The 22028-nt window shown below is 42.2% G+C and overlaps 1 protein-coding gene across 1 annotated transcript in view; it reads left to right on the top strand.

The window, feature by feature from the left end:
- FBN1 (fibrillin 1) overlaps window positions 1-22028 on the top strand; it is a 238547-nt gene that overhangs the window by 31777 nt on the left and 184742 nt on the right. Inside the window, exons 3-5 of the mRNA XM_072962489.1 lie at window positions 849-947; window positions 10210-10305; window positions 13719-13814. Of these exons, the coding sequence (XP_072818590.1) occupies window positions 849-947; window positions 10210-10305; window positions 13719-13814 (291 nt within the window). The remainder of the gene's footprint in view (window positions 1-848; window positions 948-10209; window positions 10306-13718; window positions 13815-22028) is intronic.

Raw genomic sequence — 22028 nt, forward strand, 5'->3', positions numbered from 1 at the left:
TGCAAGGCTGTGGAGGAGCTTGAGGGAAGGGTGATGCCTATGAGTATAAAAAGTAGTGACCGACCCCTAGTCTTCTGAAAAATATGAGCCATTTGCCATTTAAACGTATTCTTTTGGTCACTAGCAGAGCATTTGGTACCAGTAGGATATTAGTCTTTGCCTGGCATGAAAATGTTACTACCTTTCTAAAAGACGAATGGCTTCCTGACAGTAGAATCAATCCTATTGAAGTGGATTGCACACATCTCCTCCCACACAGTTTATGTAATTCACAGCAGGATAAAAGTTGCTGTGTGGATCTTGTGTTCTCAACTGGCAAGATCTGTTGTAGGGAAGTGGTCTTAGCAGAGAACAGTATGTTTATAAAAATGACTAAACAGTAAGCATTTACAAAAAATAGGCTCCCAAGAATACTGCTGCAGTTTTTCTATCATAAAATCTTAATGTTAATATAAAGATAGAATATACATATATGAAATACACACACACACACACACACACACACACACACATACATACGTATACATATATACATGCAGGATTTGTGTTTGTTTTGTTTCCCCTTCATAGGATATCCTGGGCTTTTTGAAAGACTAAAAGCTGTGGAATAAACAAAGAGAGGCTGGAGAACCACTGAGATGGATAAGGCAGTTACCAAATCTTACAGCCTGAGTTTATTTAGTCCAGCAGATTTGTTTTACAGATGAAGAAACCTAAGGTCACATAAGTCATAATGGCACAGTTGACGAGGAAGCTGATAGCCCCGGTCTCCCCATTTGAGGATTGGGTCCCTGTAAATAACCATGTCCTGAAGCCATGTGCTAACAGACCTCTGATTTTATTCACAGCCATTTGCCGGCATTCCTGTGGGGATGGATTTTGTTCTAGGCCAAATATGTGCACTTGCCCATCTGGTCAGATAGCTCCTTCCTGTGGCTCCAGATCCAGTGAGTATAACATGTCATTATATATAATATTATTTTATGTGGTTATGCCCTATTTTCTCCTAAATTTGCTTTTGGCTTTTCTCTTGCCTGCAATACATTTTTTCATTAGAACATCTGCCTTCTCTGTTCTGCCCCAAATACTTGGAATGGTTTTCTTCAATCTGGCCTCTCATTTCCCTTCTTCACTTTTTATAGGGAAATTACCTATGGGACATAGTTACTATGAATAATCCAAAGATTATGGCTTCCTTCTGTGTAAGCATCACCTTATTCATCTGTGTGTCTCCAATGTAAACACCATAAAAGATGCTCAATGAAATGAGTTGTTAATGAACATTTTTGGCTCAAGAAAACTAGGCATTCTTCCTTGTGGTACTGCAATAAGAGTCTGATTAAACACTTTTTACAACCTGAGATCCCGGCCTTTGCAAGAAGAAAACGTAAGCAGTCCTTATGGCGGTTCCTGGGGGTGATTTATCGTGAAGCACAGATGTGTTTTCCCTTTCAGAATTTTACCGCTTTGTTCATTCTGTGATGCCAAATGAATACACGGGTCATTATTCAGAGCCTTTGCTTGCTTGTCCTCTGGTTTTTTTTGTTTTTCAATGTAGGGTGTGCTTAGCAGTGAATTAGGGGAAATGTGGGGGTTGGGAAGGAGACGCATCATTGGTTGTTTTTTTAAAAAAAAGTTGGAGTTCATGTCTATAGAAACAGCCCCTCAGCACCTCGATCATCTCCAAGGCAAAAATCTTAGGTTCCTTTTCCATTTCTCATTTCTGGTGTGAAAACACACTCCTCTTACAGTGTGTTCTAGTTTTGACAAGTTTTTTTTTTTTTTAAAAGAACTGTTTTTTAAATAGACTTCTTTATCTCTTTTTTTTAGTGGAGATACTGGGGATTGAACTCAGGACCTCATGCATGCTAAGTATGCACTCTACTACTGAGCTATACCCACCCCACTAGTTTTGACAAGGTTTTAAGGAGAAAAATATTGCAGAATAAGTGCTTTCTCTTTTGTCTATTGCCAGTAGAGACTTCAGTGTGATCAAGGTTCGTTACCTGTTAAGAGTCCTAACATCTAACCATGGCTCTCATAAATCAGTTAACAGGAGGGGGCAAGTTGTACAGGGTAGCAGACCCTCTTGGTGCCCACTCACACCTTGGCATTCATGGGTGAACGCAAGTGACTCTGCCTGAGAGCTTTGTCACGTTTTTGTGGCCAGGGAGCATGTGGGGCAAGCTGGAAAGGCTGAGGGGATTAATGGCCCTAGAAGCACCTTTTAACCAATGATGCAAGGAGAGTGTTGGATAAGCTTCCTTGTCTCCCAGTTTGCATCACTGCGAGGTACGTTTTGCACTGTCTTCTGAAGTATCCTAGTGGCTTTGAGCCCAGCTGCCCACAGTAGGAATAGGCTTTATAATGTACTTTATTAGCTTCCTTCTCTTTCCTGTCTCACTTTCCCAGTCTCTTACCAGTGTTTCCTGAAGTTATTTCTAAAATAAACGACTCAAATTTGAGTTTGTCTTGGAATTCGCTTCTGGTGGAAACCAAACAGAGACAGGCTAGTACTAAATCAAGACAGTTGCAGATCAGGATAGAAACTGCCCTAGGGCCTGGGACTCATTGGCTTATTGCAGTGAGTGGGGCGTGTTCTTACTTGATCTCAGCTTGGTTTTTAATGTGTCCTCCAAGCAGCAGTAGGTTCATTCTACATATCAGGAGCACCTGAGCAGGAGACATAGGACGAGGCGGAGACACCAGGTGGCCGTACTCTCAGGAACGTGTCAGATGTTTCCATCTCTGTCAGGAAGACCTCCAGGGTGCTTCTGAGGAGTGAGATCCTGGGAGTGGGGAACGAGGCTACATATCAGGTTGGGAATAGAACCATCCTTCAGACTGGTCCTTGGACCAACCAACAGCACTGCACTCCTCTGAGGAAAGAAAATATAGCCAGATGGCAAAACTGGGTATCCAGCTGGTCTTCAGTGACAGTGTGAGATGCTGATAATTTAGTCAAGTAAAAGTCGTGCGATGTGGAGAGAGGATGTTAAGGAAAAAGCCGTGGTCCTAGTGGTCTTCACGCTGGCAGTGGGGTAGGAGGAAGGTAGTGGTAAGGCCCTGGGGGCCGGATGAGGGGAGAGGCTGAAGTCTAAGGCATCTGGGTGGTGCTCTCTGAGGAGGTTTGGGTCCATCTATGGTACTCGGACACTGGGCGGAGTCCCCAAGCAGCTTGTGGATGAGAGTAGTGTGAGGGGATGGATCTGGTTTCATCAGAGTTTTTGAGACATTTGGAGCCTTTAAAATTATTGGCTTGGACTCTACCTGAACTCATAATGTCCAGATGGCTAGATGGCAGAATGTTTTAAATTAAGGGTAGCTGAGGATGATCGGAATTCACTTCTGATCTTTTGAAGTTGTGTTCTGGGGAACAGCTCTGCCATCCTATGGAACTTCCTGGCCAGGGTGTGGTAGATGATAAGTGTGGGCAGATCGCTCTGCTAACTCTCCTGCTGACAGAAGGATAGTCCAACTCAGTGAAATGTCTGCATTTACTCCCCGTGGTTCTTCTGGGAGGGAGTAAATTGAGACCATTTTACCAATATTTCCTACAAGAAACTGTATGCTTGCTATGTGATGAAGTCAAGGAGGTCAAGGCAAGTTGCAGCACCTCTGAGGCTTGAGTTTTCTCATTTGAAAATAAAAAGAATGAAAGGAAGGTTTTTCTTTCAGATTGTTTTCAACTTATGTCCTGTGACTTTTAAAATAGAAAATGACCTCTTAGCGGCCTGAATGAGAGATGGCATTTCCAGGAAGTCCAAACTGCCAGCCAGCAATTCCTTTGGACACCAGGAAGTCATGGCTACCCTTAACCTATTGGGAGTCTTGCCACCGGTCATTTGAGGCCCCAGGGCGAAAAAGAGGATCGGCTAGACAGAGTCAGCACAGTGGGTTTCCTCGGCTTCAGCTCCAGGTCTGTTAGGACTGTTCTCTGCTCTCTCAGTCTCTGAGGCTAAAGGTGGATCCTTAGCAACCCTCATTCTCATAAAGCCCTATCGTGGGTGACTGATCTATGAATTTATTCCAACTCTTCTTAAATATATATAAATATAAACTAGGTTATCTTCTTAAATAGTATACAACATGTTATTATAAAAGCTGTTCCCTAAATTTCATATTTTAGACTTTGGAGATCAATTTCATGCTCATCCTGTTTTATTTTTTATGCTTTCTAAAAGGATTTAAAAAATTAAACTTGAGATAATTGCAGATTTGCATTCAGTTGTAAGAAATAACACAGAGAGATTTCTCCTGTGTTAACATCTTGTGAAACTGTATCACAGCCTCACAGCCTCAGAGCCAGGATACCGACGTTGATACAGTCAAGATACTTGATACGCTTCCATCACCATAAAGACCCTTCATGTTACTCTCTTATAGTCATTTCCTCCTACAGTCTCCTGAATCCTGGCAACCACTAGCCTGTTCTCCATTTCCATAATTCTGCCATTTCAAGAATGTTATACAAATGGAATCGCATAGTGTGGAGCCTTTTGGGACTGGCTCTTTTCATGCAGTGTGACTCTCTGGAAATTCATCCCACTGTTGTTGTCGTAGATATCAGTGGTTTGCTCCTTTTTATTGCCGGGGAGCATTACATGCTGTGGCTGTACCATAGTGTGCTTAGCCATTCACCCATTGAAAGAAATCCGAGTTCTTTCGAGAAAGTTTGGTTATTCAAACAAAGCTGCTGTGAACAACTTATGTACAGGTTTTTGTGTGAACAAAAGTCTTCATTTCTCTGGGATAAACGCCCAGAAATGCAAATTCTGGGTTGTATGGAGGTTACATATTTAGCTTTTTAAGAAACTGCCAGACTGTTTTTGGAGTGGCTGTACCATTTAACTTTCCCACCAGCAATGTATAAATGACCCAGTTTCTCTGCACCGCACCAGTCACTAGTTTTAATTTTAGCTGTTCTGATAGGTTGGTAGTGATAGCTCATTGTAGTTTTAATTTGCATTTTTCTGCTGGCTTATGATGTTGAACATCTTTTCGTGTGCTTAGTTGTCACCTGTCTATGTCTTTTTGAGTGAAATGTCTCTTTGTGTCTTTTGCCTAGATTTTTGATGGATTCTTTGCTATTTTCCTATTTTGAGAGTTCTTTAATATATTAAATACTAGCCTGTGGTCAGATATGTGATTTGAAAACATTTTCTCCCACTCTGGCTCTTGCTTTTTCATCTTCTTAGTAGAGCAAAAGTTCTAAAATTTGATCAAGTCCAACTTATCAATTTTTCCTTTGATGGAAGAAGTCATGCTTTGGGTATCAAGTCTGGGAACTCTGCAGAGCCCTAGATCCTGAAGATTTTCTCCAGTTTTTTCCTAAAAGCTATAGAAGTTTACATCTCACACGAAACGTCTGTGATCCATGCTGAGGTACTTTTTGTATGAGGTATGAGGTCGAGTTGATATTAGTAGGTGTCCAGTTGCTCTAAGCACTGTATTCCTGAAAGGCTATCCTTCAGCCATTGAATTACTTTTGCACTTTTGTCATTGATGTGGCTCTCTCCCTTCTCTCAGACCATACAAGTCCTGATGACTGCACCTACATGGTTAGCTGTGAAAACTGAGTAGGCTGATTCTTCCCACTTGATTCTTCTTTTTCAAAGATGTTATTCTACTTCCCTTCCCTTTCTTTCCATATTCATTTTAGGTTCATCTTGTCTGTATCTAGAGAAAAAAATCTTTCTAGGATTTTGACGGGAGTTGTTTGTGCCTGTGTCTCAATTTGGGGGTATTGACATCTTTACTTTTTGCAGTCCCTTGTACTTGGATAGTTTATCATTTTTAATTTATGTCGGTTCAGTTAGAGTTTGGGGCACTGATACTCCCAGCACGAATCCAAGCTCTAAGGGTGTAGGGAGGCCACGGGGACAGTTGTAGAGTAGGGTGTTTGTGAGTTTGAGCAGAGGTGGTGCAGCCACGTGCTGCAGGCATGAGGACACTCAGTGGATGGGAGGGTGGAGGTGCAGCCAGTCTGGAAGAAGTGACCCTTGGAAAAGTTTTCCAGGAAAGTGTGAGATTTATCTGGACAGGCAGGAGAGGAGTGGATGGAATCTGCTCAGACTTGTCCGCAGAAACAGTTGAGTTCTTTGCTTTCTAGTCTGGCTTCTATGGAAGTGCCTTTATCACTGCTATCATGTAACTTGTCTTTCTTTGGACCTTTTCCAGCTCTGCTAGTTTTTTGTTTTGTTTTGTTTTGAGATACTTTAATGAAGTTGCCCTTTTGAATGTTGTGTCTTTAGGCACCGCAGGCTGTGTATGCACTTAAGGAAAACGTCATTGCTGTTACCTCTCCCACTGAAAATCATTTTTGTCCTGCGATGACTCTGGCTGTCCCTGTAGACTGCTGTCTCAGGTGTTGAGTCCAGGAGTTAGTCTAGCTGTTTAATTTGTCTTGTACTTTTCCTAGTGCCTGAGTTAAAATCACATGTCATGCAGATGATTATTTGCAAATTGCTCCCAAGGATCGTTCAGCCCCTTGCGCCTGCCAAGATAATGGAAGTTTTTAGACTCATTCCCAATCTAATGCAGCCCAAAGAAAATCATTACGTGAGGTAGAATCGTTGCTTTTAGGCCTAAGTGCCAGCCCCGCGTCTCTCTTGTTCCAGCAGCATGCTCACGTTGTTCTCTTCTGCTTGGTTATTTTAAGAACTGGTTTGTGCTGGGCTATCATCTAGAGAAAGTGTCTTTGACTCTTTCTGATGCCCGGCAAACTGAAATGACTGGCTGACATCTCCTGGAATGAACATATAAGTCGTTTGAGACTCCGTATGGATACAGGTTAACGGCAACATTTTCTGTTAGTTCTGGGATGTAGAGCCCTACTTGAAAGCCTTTGAGGCTGTCTGCCCATCTTCGAAGGGAAGTCCTCCTTGGGGCTGCCCGCATGTCGCGGCAGAGGTCTGTGCACTGACACTTGAACTCCCCTAGTATTTTCAGTCTCTGGTAAAATCTTAACGCAGATGGAGCTGAGGAATATATTCAGACTTGAGGTACTTAGAGCATCACGTGGGTTTAAGTGGAGCCCTTACTTACCATTTGGCTTCTTCCAGAGATGTAGAGCTCGGTCTCCTAACTGACAGACATCTGGAATTCCTGGTCACATCAGAGGAAATTTAGAATGTGCATCAATGGCAGGGCTCAATCAAAAATAAAGCCCATCTGGAACCTGTTCCTGCTGTGTAGTGACGCTACATCCCTAGTTCCTTTCATTCCCCACAGAAATCCTGAGTGATGGCGCCCACCTTTAGGAAAATATTTTTTCCCCTGAAGATCTAAGACTCACAAAGAATGTGAATTTGGTAAACATGTTTGTTGCAAAGTGGGTGATTAAGATCCTGTTACCCTTTGGCCCAAGGATTCATGATTCATTGGTTTATTTGGACCACCGGGCTAACCATGCCTCATTGTGCCACAAGTCTGACCAAGTGGCTTTATTTTTTAAAGGAGAAAGAATATTTTAAGCTGGAAAAAGTTCCCCTGAAAGATAGGGTTAAAAAAAAAAGTATAAAAGCATATCAGGGAGGTTTTTATTATATTACATTTAAATGTAAACTTACCATTCTTTCCAGAAAGAATTCATTCTGTTTTTCAATTTGAACAAATAATATAAAGTCACTCTTTAAACTACTGTTAGCTTCTTTATCTCAAAGTAGCTAAATGGCTTTGTTGCTTATGTGGGAATGGAAATTAGCTCTTGGCATGAGCCGCTTTAATTGAAATCAGTTTGTGGGCTGAGTCCCTGTGCTGCTTGACAGATGACATCATTTCCTGTGCTTTTCCCAATCCTCACTGTTTTGCTAAGATAGGATGAAGCTAAGTTTAACTTCAGATTTTAAAGCAACTCTACACCTTTTCCTGACCTACTTAGAATATTATCCAAGTTTTTCACCGAATCATTTCTTTTGTATACTTGTAAATAGTTTTCTAGTTAAAGAGCCTTTTGGCTGAGACGTTTTAATAGAATCCTAGGAGCCTAAAATAACAGTTTGTTTTAATCAGTTTCCTGGGTTGGTTGATTTGTATCACAATGCTCCAGCAGAGGAGTTATTTCTGTTTTCTTGGGGAAACCAATATAAAAATATTTTTAATAGCCACCTACTTAGTGCTGCGTAAGTGCTTGGGACACAGCGGGCAACTATGCAGTCTCAGTGTTTGAGCACAGCTTTTGATGTCATTATCATGGAGCATGAGTTAAGTAAACAGAAATGAATTTAGCAAGGTTCATACAGCACCTACAAACAGGCAAGGGATGCTCTGAGCACTGACGGGGATGTAATTAATATTCATGATGCTTCCCAGTCCCCACTCTCATGATGCTTTTAGACCCGTGGGCTGGGGATAGGAGAAATAAATTAAAAAAAATAGGTTTGATTATGTAATATGCATCTCCAAAGAGAAGTATTAAGTACTCTGGAGTCAGAAGAAGTGGAGAGGAAGGAGAGAACAGAAATCAGAAAAGATCAAAGGAAAGAAGCAATGTTCGCTGTGGGTCTTGGAGTGAGGTGGGACTTCAGTATTTGATGAGAACTGTGTGTGTGTGGTATGTTGGGGGTTGCGAGTCAGGGACAAAGAGACAGGTTAAAGAAGAGATTCCACGAAGAGACCAGCACAAACAAAGCGCCGGCCTGTGGTGAGGCACTCAGTAGGAGCTCAGAGCCACTTGTGGAGCGAATGATACATCCTACGACCCAGTCCCTGATCTGCTGTATTAGGAGTAGGCAGAGGAGCCCTGAGAGGCCCGTGGGTCCATCCTGAGGAGGGCTTTGAATGCTGGCGTGGAGGAGGTTCTTCATACAGTGGAGGGAGGGAGGGGGCCTTTGATGGTGTTTCAGGAAGTATGTGACATGTTCTTGAAAAGGTGCATCACTTTCAACTTGACTTAACTCGGTGGTGCTCTGTGAGGCATGGTGAGTTTTGGGTTCTGGCACATTCTTTTCCCTGTTGTCATGCCGAGAGGATTGTAGCTCTTTATAAAAATTGCCCTTTCTCCTGCAGTCAGCAGCCTCTTTGGGATACTGAACTGAGCATCCTAACGCGGGATGCTGAAGAACGTGGCTACTGCGAGCAGTCTTTTCCCTGCTCCTGGGAGAAGGTCTGGCCCCTGTGCTCCAGGGAGGCTGAGCACAAGAGCGAGCATGAGCAGCTAATCGCTGCTCTTACACAGAAGAAGGGCTTTGCTGCTCCTTATGTAACATCGTTGAGCCTTTTTCTTTAGGAATTTACTCTCCCAGCTGGGAGGACAGGACAGAGTAAGCCAAAGTTCCATGCCCGATCCTGGCCTCCTTACACAGGGATGTGTCAGCAATGATGAAGGCTTAATTGGATCAAGTCTTCAGCCTTCTCCGAGTAAGGTAGTTAATTGTTTCTAGAGGACTGAGGAACAGCCTGGGCTTTGGAACATGTTCCTTCAGTTCCTAAATTACCGAAGCGGAGGCAGCCTAAACCTAGAGGCACCAGAGCACACGCTGTGCGGTCCTGCTCGCTCACAGGTGTCTGTCACTCCGGCTCCTTCTAGCGTCTCATCGCCTCAGGTCCCAGTCAGCCTGCTCGTGGTCGTCCTGCCCTGGGCGCTGAGGCTCTCTCTCACTTCTGTAGGTGACAACATGATAAAGAGTGGATTTCAAACACTGTGGGTCTTAGTTGGTTTAAGGTTACAGCTTAAACAAGCAGCTCTTTCTGAGCCAAGTCCAACTGTCTCCATTATCAAAGTCTTATTATTAAGTGCCGTGTAGGTATTTTCTCTTCTTTCTTTTTGCTGCCTCCAAAATTTCTTTTAACAAAATCTCTTGGAATTTGTCACTCTGACTGTTTTCTGGCGCACCTACCTGGGACTCTGAATCTTTTAACAGGAAAGTATTGCCATTGTCATCTTGTCTCATTTAGTTACCTGAGGCACTGCTTTCTTGTTGGTATAAATGACAGAAATCACGTTGAGTGGTTAAATTCTGCTAAATGAGGGAAGTCATTTAGTGCTATTAGATATCGTAGAAACAATGACATTGCGTTGTAAATGATTTTATGGACACAAAAGATAACGTGCTTAGCATTGTCAGTTTATTTCTGCATAAATACATAGATCTTGATAAACCATTTTATTTTCTCTTCAAATCACTACAAATCAACTCCTGTGAACGACTGCAGTCTGTGTCCTTAAAGTGCAAAGCTAAATCCGTCTCTCTTGTTTTCCTTTTCCAGTCCAGCACTGTAATATTCGCTGCATGAATGGAGGTAGCTGCAGTGATGATCACTGTCTGTGCCAGAAGGGATACATAGGGACCCACTGCGGACAGCGTAAGTAACCATAGTCATAAGTGGTCTAGATGGTAACCTGTATAGACAAAGAGAACACAGAGATAAGTGCTGGTGGGTTTTCTTTGATTACCTGGGACACGGCATTTTTGCAGATGTCCAGTCACTCTTGTTTGATTCATTTTTCTTTCACTCACCTCCACCATCCTGCTTACCTCACCTCTGGTTTACAGTTACCACCTGAGGTGTAGAATCCTTGCTTACTCCATTTGCTTACTGAACATCTCCACCTGTGTTTTCAAGAAGTATCTCCAATAAAGTATTTCAAAACTCAACGTCACCTTTCACGTCCTATGTCTTGGTGAGTGGTGTCTGGGTCTCTCTAGTTTCCCAGTCTAGATTCTGGTACTTAATACTTAGCAAGCTGCTGGTCAGTGTTGGTTCGTTCATGAAAAATGTTTACTGCGTGTCTACTCTGTTATCAGTCCTGGTGCTTTGTGATGAAAATTCCCTTAAAAGAGCTTATGATTTTATTAAACCAAGATGAATATATATACTCCGCAGAAAATTCAGATAAGTTTAAAAATATAAAAAATAAAATTATCCGCAGTCCTGCTGTTCCAGATATCACCTTCTAGTCTTTAAGTGCATATTTGGTACATGAAGTTTGTATTCATAATTGTAGTCATAATTTTTCATAGGACTTTTCACTTAATATTTTGTTAGAAGTATGTTCCATGTTATTAAACATTTAAAATACATTGTAATGGTTGCATAATACTCCATTATATGGATGTTTCACTGTTTATGTAGTGAATCCATGATGATGAGCGTTTAAGCATGTGGTTTCTAATTTTTGCCATTGTATATGTATTTGCTGTGATGAATAATGCTGTGATAAATAGACCAAAGTTTGGGTGATGCCCTGCTGACTGCACACTGGCAATGCACAGAGAATGACGACTGAGTTTTTTGCAGCCCACTGCAGTAGCATGGAGGGAGGGAGAGGTAGGCTAGCCTCCCCGGTGTGGGAGACCCTTGAGCGGAGTGTTAAGGGATGGGTGGGAGTTGACTTGTCAGGTGATGGGAGATGGGCCTTTTGGGCAGCTGGCACAGCATAGGCCAAAGCACCAGAGCATGTCAGAGCACGGGATGTCGGACGTAGCAGGTGCTTTGATGTTACCCGAACTCAGGTGCTGAGGGAAGTGATGGGAAGGGAGACAAAGTCAGAACGGAAGTCATGGACCAGGTCTGGAGTGCCTGTACCATGTTTTCTCCCAGCGCAGAGCCAGGGAAGGGGAGTGAGACAACAGCAGCCAACAGCGTTCATCTGTGGAGTTATTTACTGTTTACTATATGCTGGGCACACTTTGAAACTCTTTTCATGGATTAGTGCATTTAGTGTAGCAACAGCCCTTTGAGTTGGAGGACTTTATTACCGTCTGTGAAATGATGAAGCCGGGGCACAGGGACTGCAGTATCTTGTCTCAGGCCGTCCAGGGAGTAACTGGTAGAGTTGGGGTTTGAGCCCCAGCAACCTCACTTCACAGCCCACGCGTTTAATGCTACAGTCCTGGCCTCATATGCTTCACCTGCAGTGTTTTACAATGAGAAAGATGACTGTGGCCACAGTGCAGAGGCTGCACTTGAAGGGGAAGACACAGGAAGCAGGAAGACTAGTATTAAGGTGCTGGTTACAGAGGTGGTAGGATGGGCATGGGTTCAGAGGCATTTTCAGAAGGAGATCAGGAGAAGCCACTGTGGGACCTTCCTGTTCCCTTTGATGCCCCCAGCAGGAGTTGAGCTCAAAGCCTGGTGCACAGCAGACACTCAGGTAACCCCTGCAGAATCAGAAAACCTTTCCTAGACTTCAGTTTCCTATTCTGTGAAATGGGAGGGTTGGCTTAGGCAAAGTCAAAATTTCTTTTCTGCTTAGACCCTCTTCATCCTTCCCTAACTGTAAATTAAGAGGCTAATCAGAAAAACGATTATACAAAAGCCTCCTTAATTTTGTGATTCCTGCTGTAATTCTTGGCTGTAAGGGGCTGTCTCAGTTCAGGTATTCTGATCCTGACAGATGCCAAGACAGAATCAGATGCACAAGAGATTTATTGGGGGTAAAAGCCTGTGAAGAATAAAGAGTCAGAAGAGAGAACCTTCAGACCACCATGGAAATCAGACCCCTGCGCAAGGAGAGAAGGAAGGGAAGACTATTACGATGGTGCAGAGGGAGCCTCAGACTATAGAGCGAGCCTTAAAGAAAGCCTTGGCCAGGCTGATAGGGAGCCGGGAATAAAGTTTGCCCGTCAGAGTAGTTTCGTCCTGGGCAGACACGCCCAGTCTCCAGTACCCCACCATGCTTAGTTGCTGGTTGGGAGCATCCAGGAGAGGGTGTCCTTGGTGTGAACATTGTAGTGGATCCAAAAGTGCAGCCCCTGGGGGCTGTCAGCTAACTAAGCTCCTCACAGTAGGTTTTCTTGGAGGGAGATCTAAGTGGCTCAGCTCCGTGCCTGCTACACGGGCACAGGAAAAATGTGTGGGAAACGCCTGAAGGAGGAGTGAATTTAAATGGAGGTGTTGGGGAAGCCTCACGGAAGAGTGAGGTTTGAGCTGGGGCTTGGAAGAGTGGGTGGGACTGGCACATTTGGCAGGGACAGCCTACCAGCCGTGGATAAAGATGCCTAGAAAGAGGCCATGCCACAAGCAAGTGGCAGGGAGTTGTACAGAGAAGAGTTGTTCAGGGCGTGAGCTTTCAGATCTTACTTCAATGCCTTTCTTAACAAGTAAAATGTCCTTCCCTCGAGGATCTCTGGACATGCCGATATTTTCCACATTCTGTCATGACACTCAATGGGGTCTTCATCCTGGTGTGTAAATGACCAAATGTCAGTATTCATGTTTTGTCATTTGCAGTTAATTGTGCAATTTAACATGCTGTGTTTCTGTAAGGATGACAGTCGAGGGGCCAATCTTTCTCTTTACAACTTGATGTATTTTCTGGGGAGAGAGATAATTAGGTTTTTATTCATTTTTAGTTTTTTATTTTTGATGGAGGTACTGGGGATTGAACCCAGGACCTCGTGCATGCTAAGCATGCTCTCTACCACTGAGCTATAGCTCCCCCATCCCCAGCTTGCCTTTAAAAGGTCGTCTTCATCCAGGGGTGTCCCTTATAAACCATTTTAGATTGGTAAAACTGAAAGCATTGCTCAGCTGCTTCTTGGAGTGGAATTGTCAGCATTCACACAGGTAGACACTCACCTGTTTGGGGGAGTTTTACCTGAGTTCACTGAGGAACATCTGGGGAGCTGCAACTGCGCAGTAACCAATGAAAACAAATACCAGGGCGACTGTTTAGGTCTTTTATTACCATCTTTTCAGGGGACAGTAAGTGTGACTTCATTAGCAGCTACTGTCAGGTGACGCCTCTCAGCCCCTGTCTCCTTATTTTACAGCTGTCTGTGAAAGCGGCTGCCTCAACGGAGGCAGGTGTGTGGCCCCAAATCGATGCGCGTGCACGTACGGCTTTACTGGACCCCAGTGTGAACGAGGTAACTTTTTAAAACGTATTGGTGTCAAGATGTTCTGGTGGCTAAAGCTGGTATTGATTCAAACACGCATGGGGTTCTTGCGGCCGCTTGGTGAATTTTGCTGAGCTTCCAGGGGGGCTCAGAATCGTCATTGGGAAGGTGCCTAGGATGATGGGCCAGTGGCTCTAAGTTGGTGCGGGTTAGTCAGTGGTTCTTGCCAGTGGACTGCAGCACTCAGTGGTGAGCCTGTGCATAAGTACCAGTTGGCAGCAGGATAAAAAGAGGAGAGTTTTCCATAGAGTAAGGATTGAGTTCGTTATTATCCCAGTAAATTAGGCGAGTGGCTCCAAATGAAACATCTGCATGGGAAGGAAAAAGTTCAAACTGAAAATAAAATTACACTTAAAGATCTGTCAGAACCTGTTGGCAGCTGTAGTGGCATGCAAGCTGAGCACTCAAAGGTAACTAGAAGTACTGATTGCTGAGAAACCGTGCTTTCACACACATGGTTGATTCAAGTGCTGAATGTAGTCCGCTGACTGTGTATCATCAGCCTCGCTTTTCTGTATGAGAAGATCAAGGCTTGGGGAGGTCAGGGGATCTGCCTAAGGTCACACACATAATAATAAGCTCTTAGTGTGAATGTGGGTTTTCTGTTTTCAAGTCTAATGCATACAACTGCTCCTGAGTAAAAGAGATGGCTACCAGATTTGCCTACCTATAAATGCAAATATGATATTGAGATGTATGTAGGTGTGCAGTATTCTTAAATTTCCTCCTACCCCCGACCTTTGCTTTGTTGATCATCTTGTTTCTACATTCATAGCCGTGTTCTCAGCATTCCTAGTTTTACAGTGAAGGTTTAGGAACTTCATTTCATACCAAACGGCAAAAGTACTCATGCAAAATAACTATCGAAAAATACTCATGAACTTTTTAAACTACAATCAACACTTTTATCCAGAGTTGTGTAAAGATCATTTTATTCTAAGATGGAAAGTAAAGCTTTAGTAGCAAATGTTGAATATATGTTATTTGAAAACAAAGAGCAGAGGGTGGTGTGTGAGAAATTGTTTTCTGATTCTGTTTTTTACAAGTTCATCTAAATTCAGTTCTTTGCTGATAAAGCAGCAATACATATTTTAGCAAGTAACTCTATTATTTCTGGGTAAATTACATTGTGTCTCTGTTCACAGGGCTACTGCATGGTTCTGATATGGGTACATCATAGAACTCTTGGCTGTAACATTGTACTTGGCATCATTTCGGAATCCTTTAAAACTGTTTCTCTTTACAACTTGCTGTATTTTATATATATATGTATGTGTATGTATATGTATATATATTCATTGAAGTATAGTTGGTTTACAGTGTTGTGTCAATTTCCGGCGCACAGCACAATACTTCAGTCATATAGGAATGTACATGTATTCGTTTGGAGCTAATGTATATCTAATGGTATCAAGAGTAACAAAGACACTGTTTTGATTAGGTAGTACCATTCTGTGGCCTTACATTTACTCAGTGAGGATGATAGGGGATTTAAATTGTTGAGATTAAAATTGTCAACGTGTAACTTGGGCAGTGGTGTGTGAGAATAATTCCTCAAATGGTAATAGTACATTTAATTTGTTTTAGAAAAACCACTAATAGGATGAAGCTACAGGGCACTTTACCTCTAAGAAAGTGGTTAATAATTTGCTGCAGTGAATACTGATACTCATAGTTCAGGTACTGATAACAGAGTCTAAAATATCTATCAGATATTGATAACAGGGCATGATATTTAACCATTCCGCAGTTATTTCTTCAAAGACTTGATCTTTGACCGAGATTAAGAAATGATGTGAGTGGGTTAAGTTACTAAATATTACATATTACACAGAGATTTCTCCAAGTTTTGGAGTGTTTTTAACCACTCTTCTCCATGATAAGACCATCCTGAAATTTGCACTAAGGTGGAGATATAGTTTGGAGATGTAGTTTATATAGAATTTTCGCAGTGGTGATTATCTAAATAAATTTAATCCCGAAATGGCAGATTTTCAGGCCTTTGTGGTCGTGGAGATTGGGGAGGAAGCAGGCTCTCTCTCCGTAGTCATCACCCTTTGCCCGTTCTCCCTATGAATACAGTCCCAAACCTTCAATGTGGGAAGGGAAACAGGAGTGTAATTTCCCTCACCACGTGGAGAGCAGCATCTCTTTGACCCCAGGATTGTGTTTCCATTTATGTGTCTTCACTGTTTTCTGCTTTTTTGGAAGTCATCTGACTTCTTTAAAGAATTAGAGGCAGTATATCCTTTCACTCAATACTAAAAATGTAGGACGGAGTCAGGGCAAATCTGTCCCGAAGCACAGGGAGGTCCTCAGTGCCGCCCCTGGTGGTGACTTAGTGTACTTACCTGAGTTGTCTATTACCTGGGCCAGTTGCCTCATGTTTTCATTGGGGTGCAGCTTTTTATTTTTAAAAATGAACTTCCAGGAAGTCTTTGCTAACTTCCTTTCCTTCTTCCAGGAGGCTGAGCCCAGGGTTGCTTCTGCATTCACCTTGAGCACTCTCTCCACATTTCTTTTTTTGAATGTGATACTGTTGACCCCATTCCTTGAACTCTCTCTTTGTACTTTCCTTTCTCTCTCTCTCTCTTTAATGGAGGCACTGGGATTGAACCCAGGAACTCGTGCATGCTAAGCATGCGCTGCACCACTGAGCTGTGCCCAGCCCCTCTGCACTCCTTATGTGACAGCTCTTACCACGTTATATTGAAATAGCAGGTGTCCATGTCCATCTCCCCCACTAGAGTGTAAGGTCTTCAGCAGCAATGACAGTTGCCTCATCTTTTAAATTCCCAAATCAAGCTCAGTGCCTGATGCATAGTAGATGGCCAATAAATGTTGAACTGAACTGATTTTGCAGCAGCAGGAAGTCTGGAGATAAGATGATCAGATAATGAATAAATATCTCCTGAAAGTAATAGCTGTTTGCCTCCTTGTGGACAATGCTGGATATGTTTCAGTGGTTTCATTTTAAGCAGAGCTTGCAGTGTTGAGGCCTGCTTGAATTCAGCCCGCTCTTTCAGATGTATGATCTTTCAGGGCCACAAGAACTGTCATCTTTCAGTTGTCAAGGATGTAGAAACAAAGGTATGTTTTGACTTAAACCAGATGGCAATAGACAGGCAAGAAACATACAACTTCATGTCACGACGTAACATCTTGGAAGGGGACATTTCAAATGTCAGTTACAAGTACTTCTCAGGATAAGTGTCTTTGTCCCTGGGACATCTTGGAACTTCACTTCTCTGCAATTACCTCAGAGAGCCCATTCAAGTGTAGAAAATCATTTAGTGGGTAATACTGGCAGGATGTGGATCACTTTAAGCCAATAAATGAATCTTTTTATTTTTAAGCCAATAAATGAGTCTTAATAATCCATGAACACACTATTTTGGTTTGTGATGGAGACAAGCGGTGGATCCATGCTTGGATGAAGAATCATAACATTCATTCAACAAATGCAATCAGACTGTGAAGCAGATTTGTCTCACTTGCAGCTTTTAGCCAGTAAAATAATACGTTTTTTAAAAAAAATTTTGGCTAGTCAGTCCCATTGGACAGGTGACAATGACACCATTGCCTGTCTCTCTCTACTCAGAGGAAGAAAAGTGGGGGCCTGTGACTTGTTTGGCTTGTAATGTTTACTTTGTGAAAACTGAATGTGATTACCTTTAGACATAGTCTTCAATTTGCCACAGCCCCCACCACTCCCTATTGTCATACAGCCTGCTGACGTTATTCATTTAGCTTGCTTTTTAGCCCCTGTGGGCACTTGAGTTTGCCCCCTCTTGCTGCATTCTGTATCAAAGATTGCATCTCTTTGTGTTTTCTTTCACAGCCCAGGTGTCTCTCATTGTTCCTTTTGCATGTTTTTACTGTAAATTTACATTTATGGTTTTCCTGATTGCCCCCTTCCCCTCATTTTTGCCTTCTCTCTGCTTGGGTCTTGAGCAACCAGTACAACTTACTCTTGCATAAGCTCAGTGGTACAGCATGGCAGCATGTGTTATTAGAATATTGAAATGATGTCAGTGCCTGTTTTGGCAATGACAGCCTAAGCTAGCTGTGTATTGCCGTAGCTACCACCAACAAGACTGTGTGGTATCACGGTTTCTCTGGACATCTTGCCTCAGAATGCAGACTCTTTAAAATCTTGTTAAATGCTCTTACATTAACCACGTGAGCAGGTGAGACCTCTCAAGGTAGTGAAGAAAGAGAGAGGAATGATGTGGATAGACCTGAACCTGGAGATGGGGAGGAGTTAATGACGATCAGGCTGAGGAAAGACAAGGACAAAAGACAGACACTGAGAAGCGTGAAGAGAAGCAAGAGAACCAGGAGAGCAGTGAGTCAAAGAAACTCAAAGCAAGAAGGGCTTCAAGAAACAGCTTGGCAGTTGTTAGATTCTTCAAGCAATCAAGAAAGAATGAGAATTGCCGAGAGGCCGTTTGAGGTAATTAGGGCGGGCCAGGCAGTGTGCTGAACATTAACTTTGTTGGTTTGCAGCAATCTGATGAGAAAAGTCCTATAATGGGTTCCATTTTATAGAGGAGTAAACAGAGGCGGAGAGAGGTCAAACAGATTGCCCAAGGTCAGATGGCTTGTGCAATCAAAAACTGGACTCAGCCAGTCTGGTTCATAAGCCTGTGTGCATAACCACCGTGCCACACTTGGGTTTCACTCGGGAAGAGGTCATTAGTAACTATAGAAAATTTTCTGAGGAATTATAAGAAAAAAAATCTAGAACTAAGAGTTTTAGAGTGGAAGTTATAGATTAGGGGGAAAAAAGGCCCTTCAAGAAATTTGGCTAGGTAGGTAGTTTTCCTCTCTGGTAGAGTTGAGCCAAGTTGCTTTTAAATAATCTTAAAAGCCAAGGAAAAAGAGTCTTGAGTATTGCTTGGATGTGTGTAATGCAGGGTTTGGAGATATTTATCTTTTTGATTGATTTTGATATTTTAAATATAATAATCCACCCTTGGAGAAAGGATGATTCCTGTCTGCAGTACATAGAAATTGATTCAAGTGACTGAACCAACATTCTTAAATGTAGACATACAAAATGAATATTGTCATTTAGTGCAGTTACCATGGAAGGTTAGAGAGTTTTCCTACAATATTACAAGTCTTCAAGCCATAATTGGAAACTCTTCTTTTGGAGTTACCTTTACAGAGTCAGCAATTCATTCAAATGAGTATGGAACCATTTTTTTTTCCCTTTATGGGAGTCACTTGAGTTTTTAGAAACAGCCTAAAATAGTGTCAGTTACAGTGACTACAGTGGATAGTCAAACACGTTAGTTGTCTGGGGTTGAAAATTGATTTAGATTAAAAAGCAGTGAAAAGAATTGTCTTGCATGACTCATTGGCTTAGTATTTTAATGTCAAACTTTATGCAAACCAGAGTATGAAGACTTAATAACAAGAAGTTTTCTATTGTTACTCCATCTGGAGATCCTCATTGTGTACCATTTGAATGTAAGCATGGACACGAATTCTTCTAAATCTTGAATCATTTGTTCAGTGTTCAATTTCTACCCAAGTCTAAACTGTGAAGACAATACTTGGATTTTTGCCAAATCAAGAAAGTCTGTTGGCTGTTCTATTGGCTATTAGTAGGAAAAGTATAGGGGAAAGCATTACTGAACTGATGGCTTTAAGAACAAGGAATGATGAGGGGGGCAGATATGGAGTAGAAAACAAGTGAACGAATGGTGCTCATTCATAGTCCATCAGAGCAACACGACAGTGGAAGGGGAACTGACTGTTCATTCACTTGTCCTCTTAAGGAATTCCAGTGGTAATGGAGCTGGAAAAGGTGTTTAGTGTTTTGCTTTTGGTTTTGTTTTGTTTTGTTTTTCAATAATGGAAGAATAGAATAGAGAATAGGTAGGTTGGTTGTACTTCTTTCTCGTCTATGCAGTTGATATATGAGAAACTCTGTTGTCCTAGCTTAGTTCCTCTGATGATTCACGAATGATGATTTTGCGCAGGGATCTTTTTTTTTTTTTTGATGATTTCATTGAACAGAGTTCAAGAAGCTCTCCTGAAAGCAGTTGACGAACATTAATTTTGTGAAGCCAGGACAGCAGTGTCTGCAGTGTGCCTAATGAAAGAGAAGGACTACCATATAATGATCTGAATATGTAATCGCTAGGTGGTGACTTTGAGATCCATTTTGCCTCATAAAAAGAAAGCAGCTCCATGACCTGCTCTCAGAGGCTTGTCTGGACTGCTTCATGGAATCAAGAGCTGGTTTTCTTGTGCTTTTTCCCTTGAATTGTTTCTGGAAGTCATTGATGAATTGTAGATTCTACACTCCCCCCAACCCCAACCTCATTTGGAAGTAAATTTTACAGAGCTGCATTTATGATGCAAATTTGGCATAATTTTACATTTTAGAAGGCAGTTCTTAAAGTTCCCAGAGTAAACGCCATGAACTAACTCCCATTCTCAGAGTGTCTTTGGAAGGCAGAGCTCTGTCAACCCTGCTTTTTTTTTTTTCTTTAAAAAGGTAACAAGTAATATATTGTTTCTAAAAAATGTGGAAGCCCTCTGTGAGCCTAGCTTTTGGCATTTAGTCTAAATAGAAAGTAAGTACTCATGTGTAGATAGCAGAGGCAGAATGCCTTAAATGCATCTAAAGCGGTATTGCAACATTTGGCAGTTGGTGGATCATTGAATAAACTTGATTTTCCTACAATAGTTCCAGGAAATACATCTGTTGACATAGACCTTCAGTTTCTGTGGTTGAGTAGCTGTGTGTGTGTGGGGAACACATGCTACCATGACTCCCGAGGCTGTGTGCGCCTCCTGTGAACCAGCAGGACTGGTGGGATGCAACTGTAAAGTAGTTCAGTTTTTGTCTCCCACTCGCGGTCCCCCTCAGCCCACTCAGTGGGCTGGTTTTTCCCCTGCTGGTGGATGAAACTTTCTGGTCCCTTTCAGACTTTCTGCCCCGTGGGTCTCTCACATGGGCAAGGCATCTATGTTCTTACTGGTCGCTTATATTTCCTTCCTCAACCTGGGGCGTCCACTGGTACCTCCAGCCATCTGGCCTTTGCGCTGCTCCAGGCAGCCCTCTGAGAAAGGATCTAAGCCCAGTCCACATCAGCCTTCTCTTGCAGCGGCCCACAGCTAGTTAGCAGAAAACACCCATGCATTTTTTGCCCCAATAAAGTGCCAGAGTGCAAACCAACTTTGACACAGTAACAGCCTCTCCCTTGAACCATGTCTGAGCATCTGGCCAGCCAGTTTCTAGGCATTGGACAGTCCCCAGTCCCCAGTGTCTTCCAAACTGCAGTGTCTGCATATCATGCTTCATGCAGGCTGAGCAGTCTCCCTGAAGCCCCTCTCATGACTTGTTATGTGGTGATCTTCCACCAGTTTCCTAGAGAGAGTGAGTGACAGTCAGCCCTCTCCCAAGTAACTCCCTTCCCGTCTCTTACTACCTGGACATTTTGATATTCTTGATATGCATGAGGGTTTAAGAGTCCTGTGACCAGACTGTCATCACCTCCTTTGTAAATTCTGTTTCTTAGTGTCAACTTGACTTAGAATGTGGCCTCTGTTGTCTTGTTCTCTGGCTGAAATTTCCATTTTAACATCCTCTAATATTATCAAAGTGAATAATTAAATAAGCCATGGAATTTGATGTAAAATTTGGTAAAATGGTTTAATCTTCAAAGACAGTTTGTTTTCAACTTTATTGTTTCTTTTTCTTTTTCTTTTTTCTAGCTCTTATGAACTTTAAAAAAATAAAACTATCTTTAAAACAGATACAGTTCTTATAGCTTAGTAGCCACAATTAATGTTTGGACTGCTTTTCTGCTTGGACACTCAGAATGCTAGAACAACACTCATAGAAATACAATGTGAGCCACATATATAATTTTAACTTTTTGAGGAGCCACATGAAAAAGTAAAAAGAAATAGGTAAAATTAATTTTCATAATACATCTTATTTAACCCAGTATACTCAGAAGTTTTATTTTAATAGATATTAAAAGCTATTGAGTATTAAAATAGTATTAAAAGTTATTGAGATGTTTTGCATTCTTTTCTCCATACGAAGTCTTTGATCTCTAATGCATATGTTATGTCACATCTCAGTTCAGGCCAGCTAATAGCCACGTGTGCCCAGTGACTACCATATTGGACAGCATGTTTCTAGAGCTTTGTTCC

This window comes from Vicugna pacos, chromosome 6, assembly GCF_048564905.1.
Source record: "Vicugna pacos chromosome 6, VicPac4, whole genome shotgun sequence".
In the NCBI taxonomy this organism is placed as follows: Eukaryota; Metazoa; Chordata; class Mammalia; order Artiodactyla; family Camelidae; genus Vicugna; species Vicugna pacos.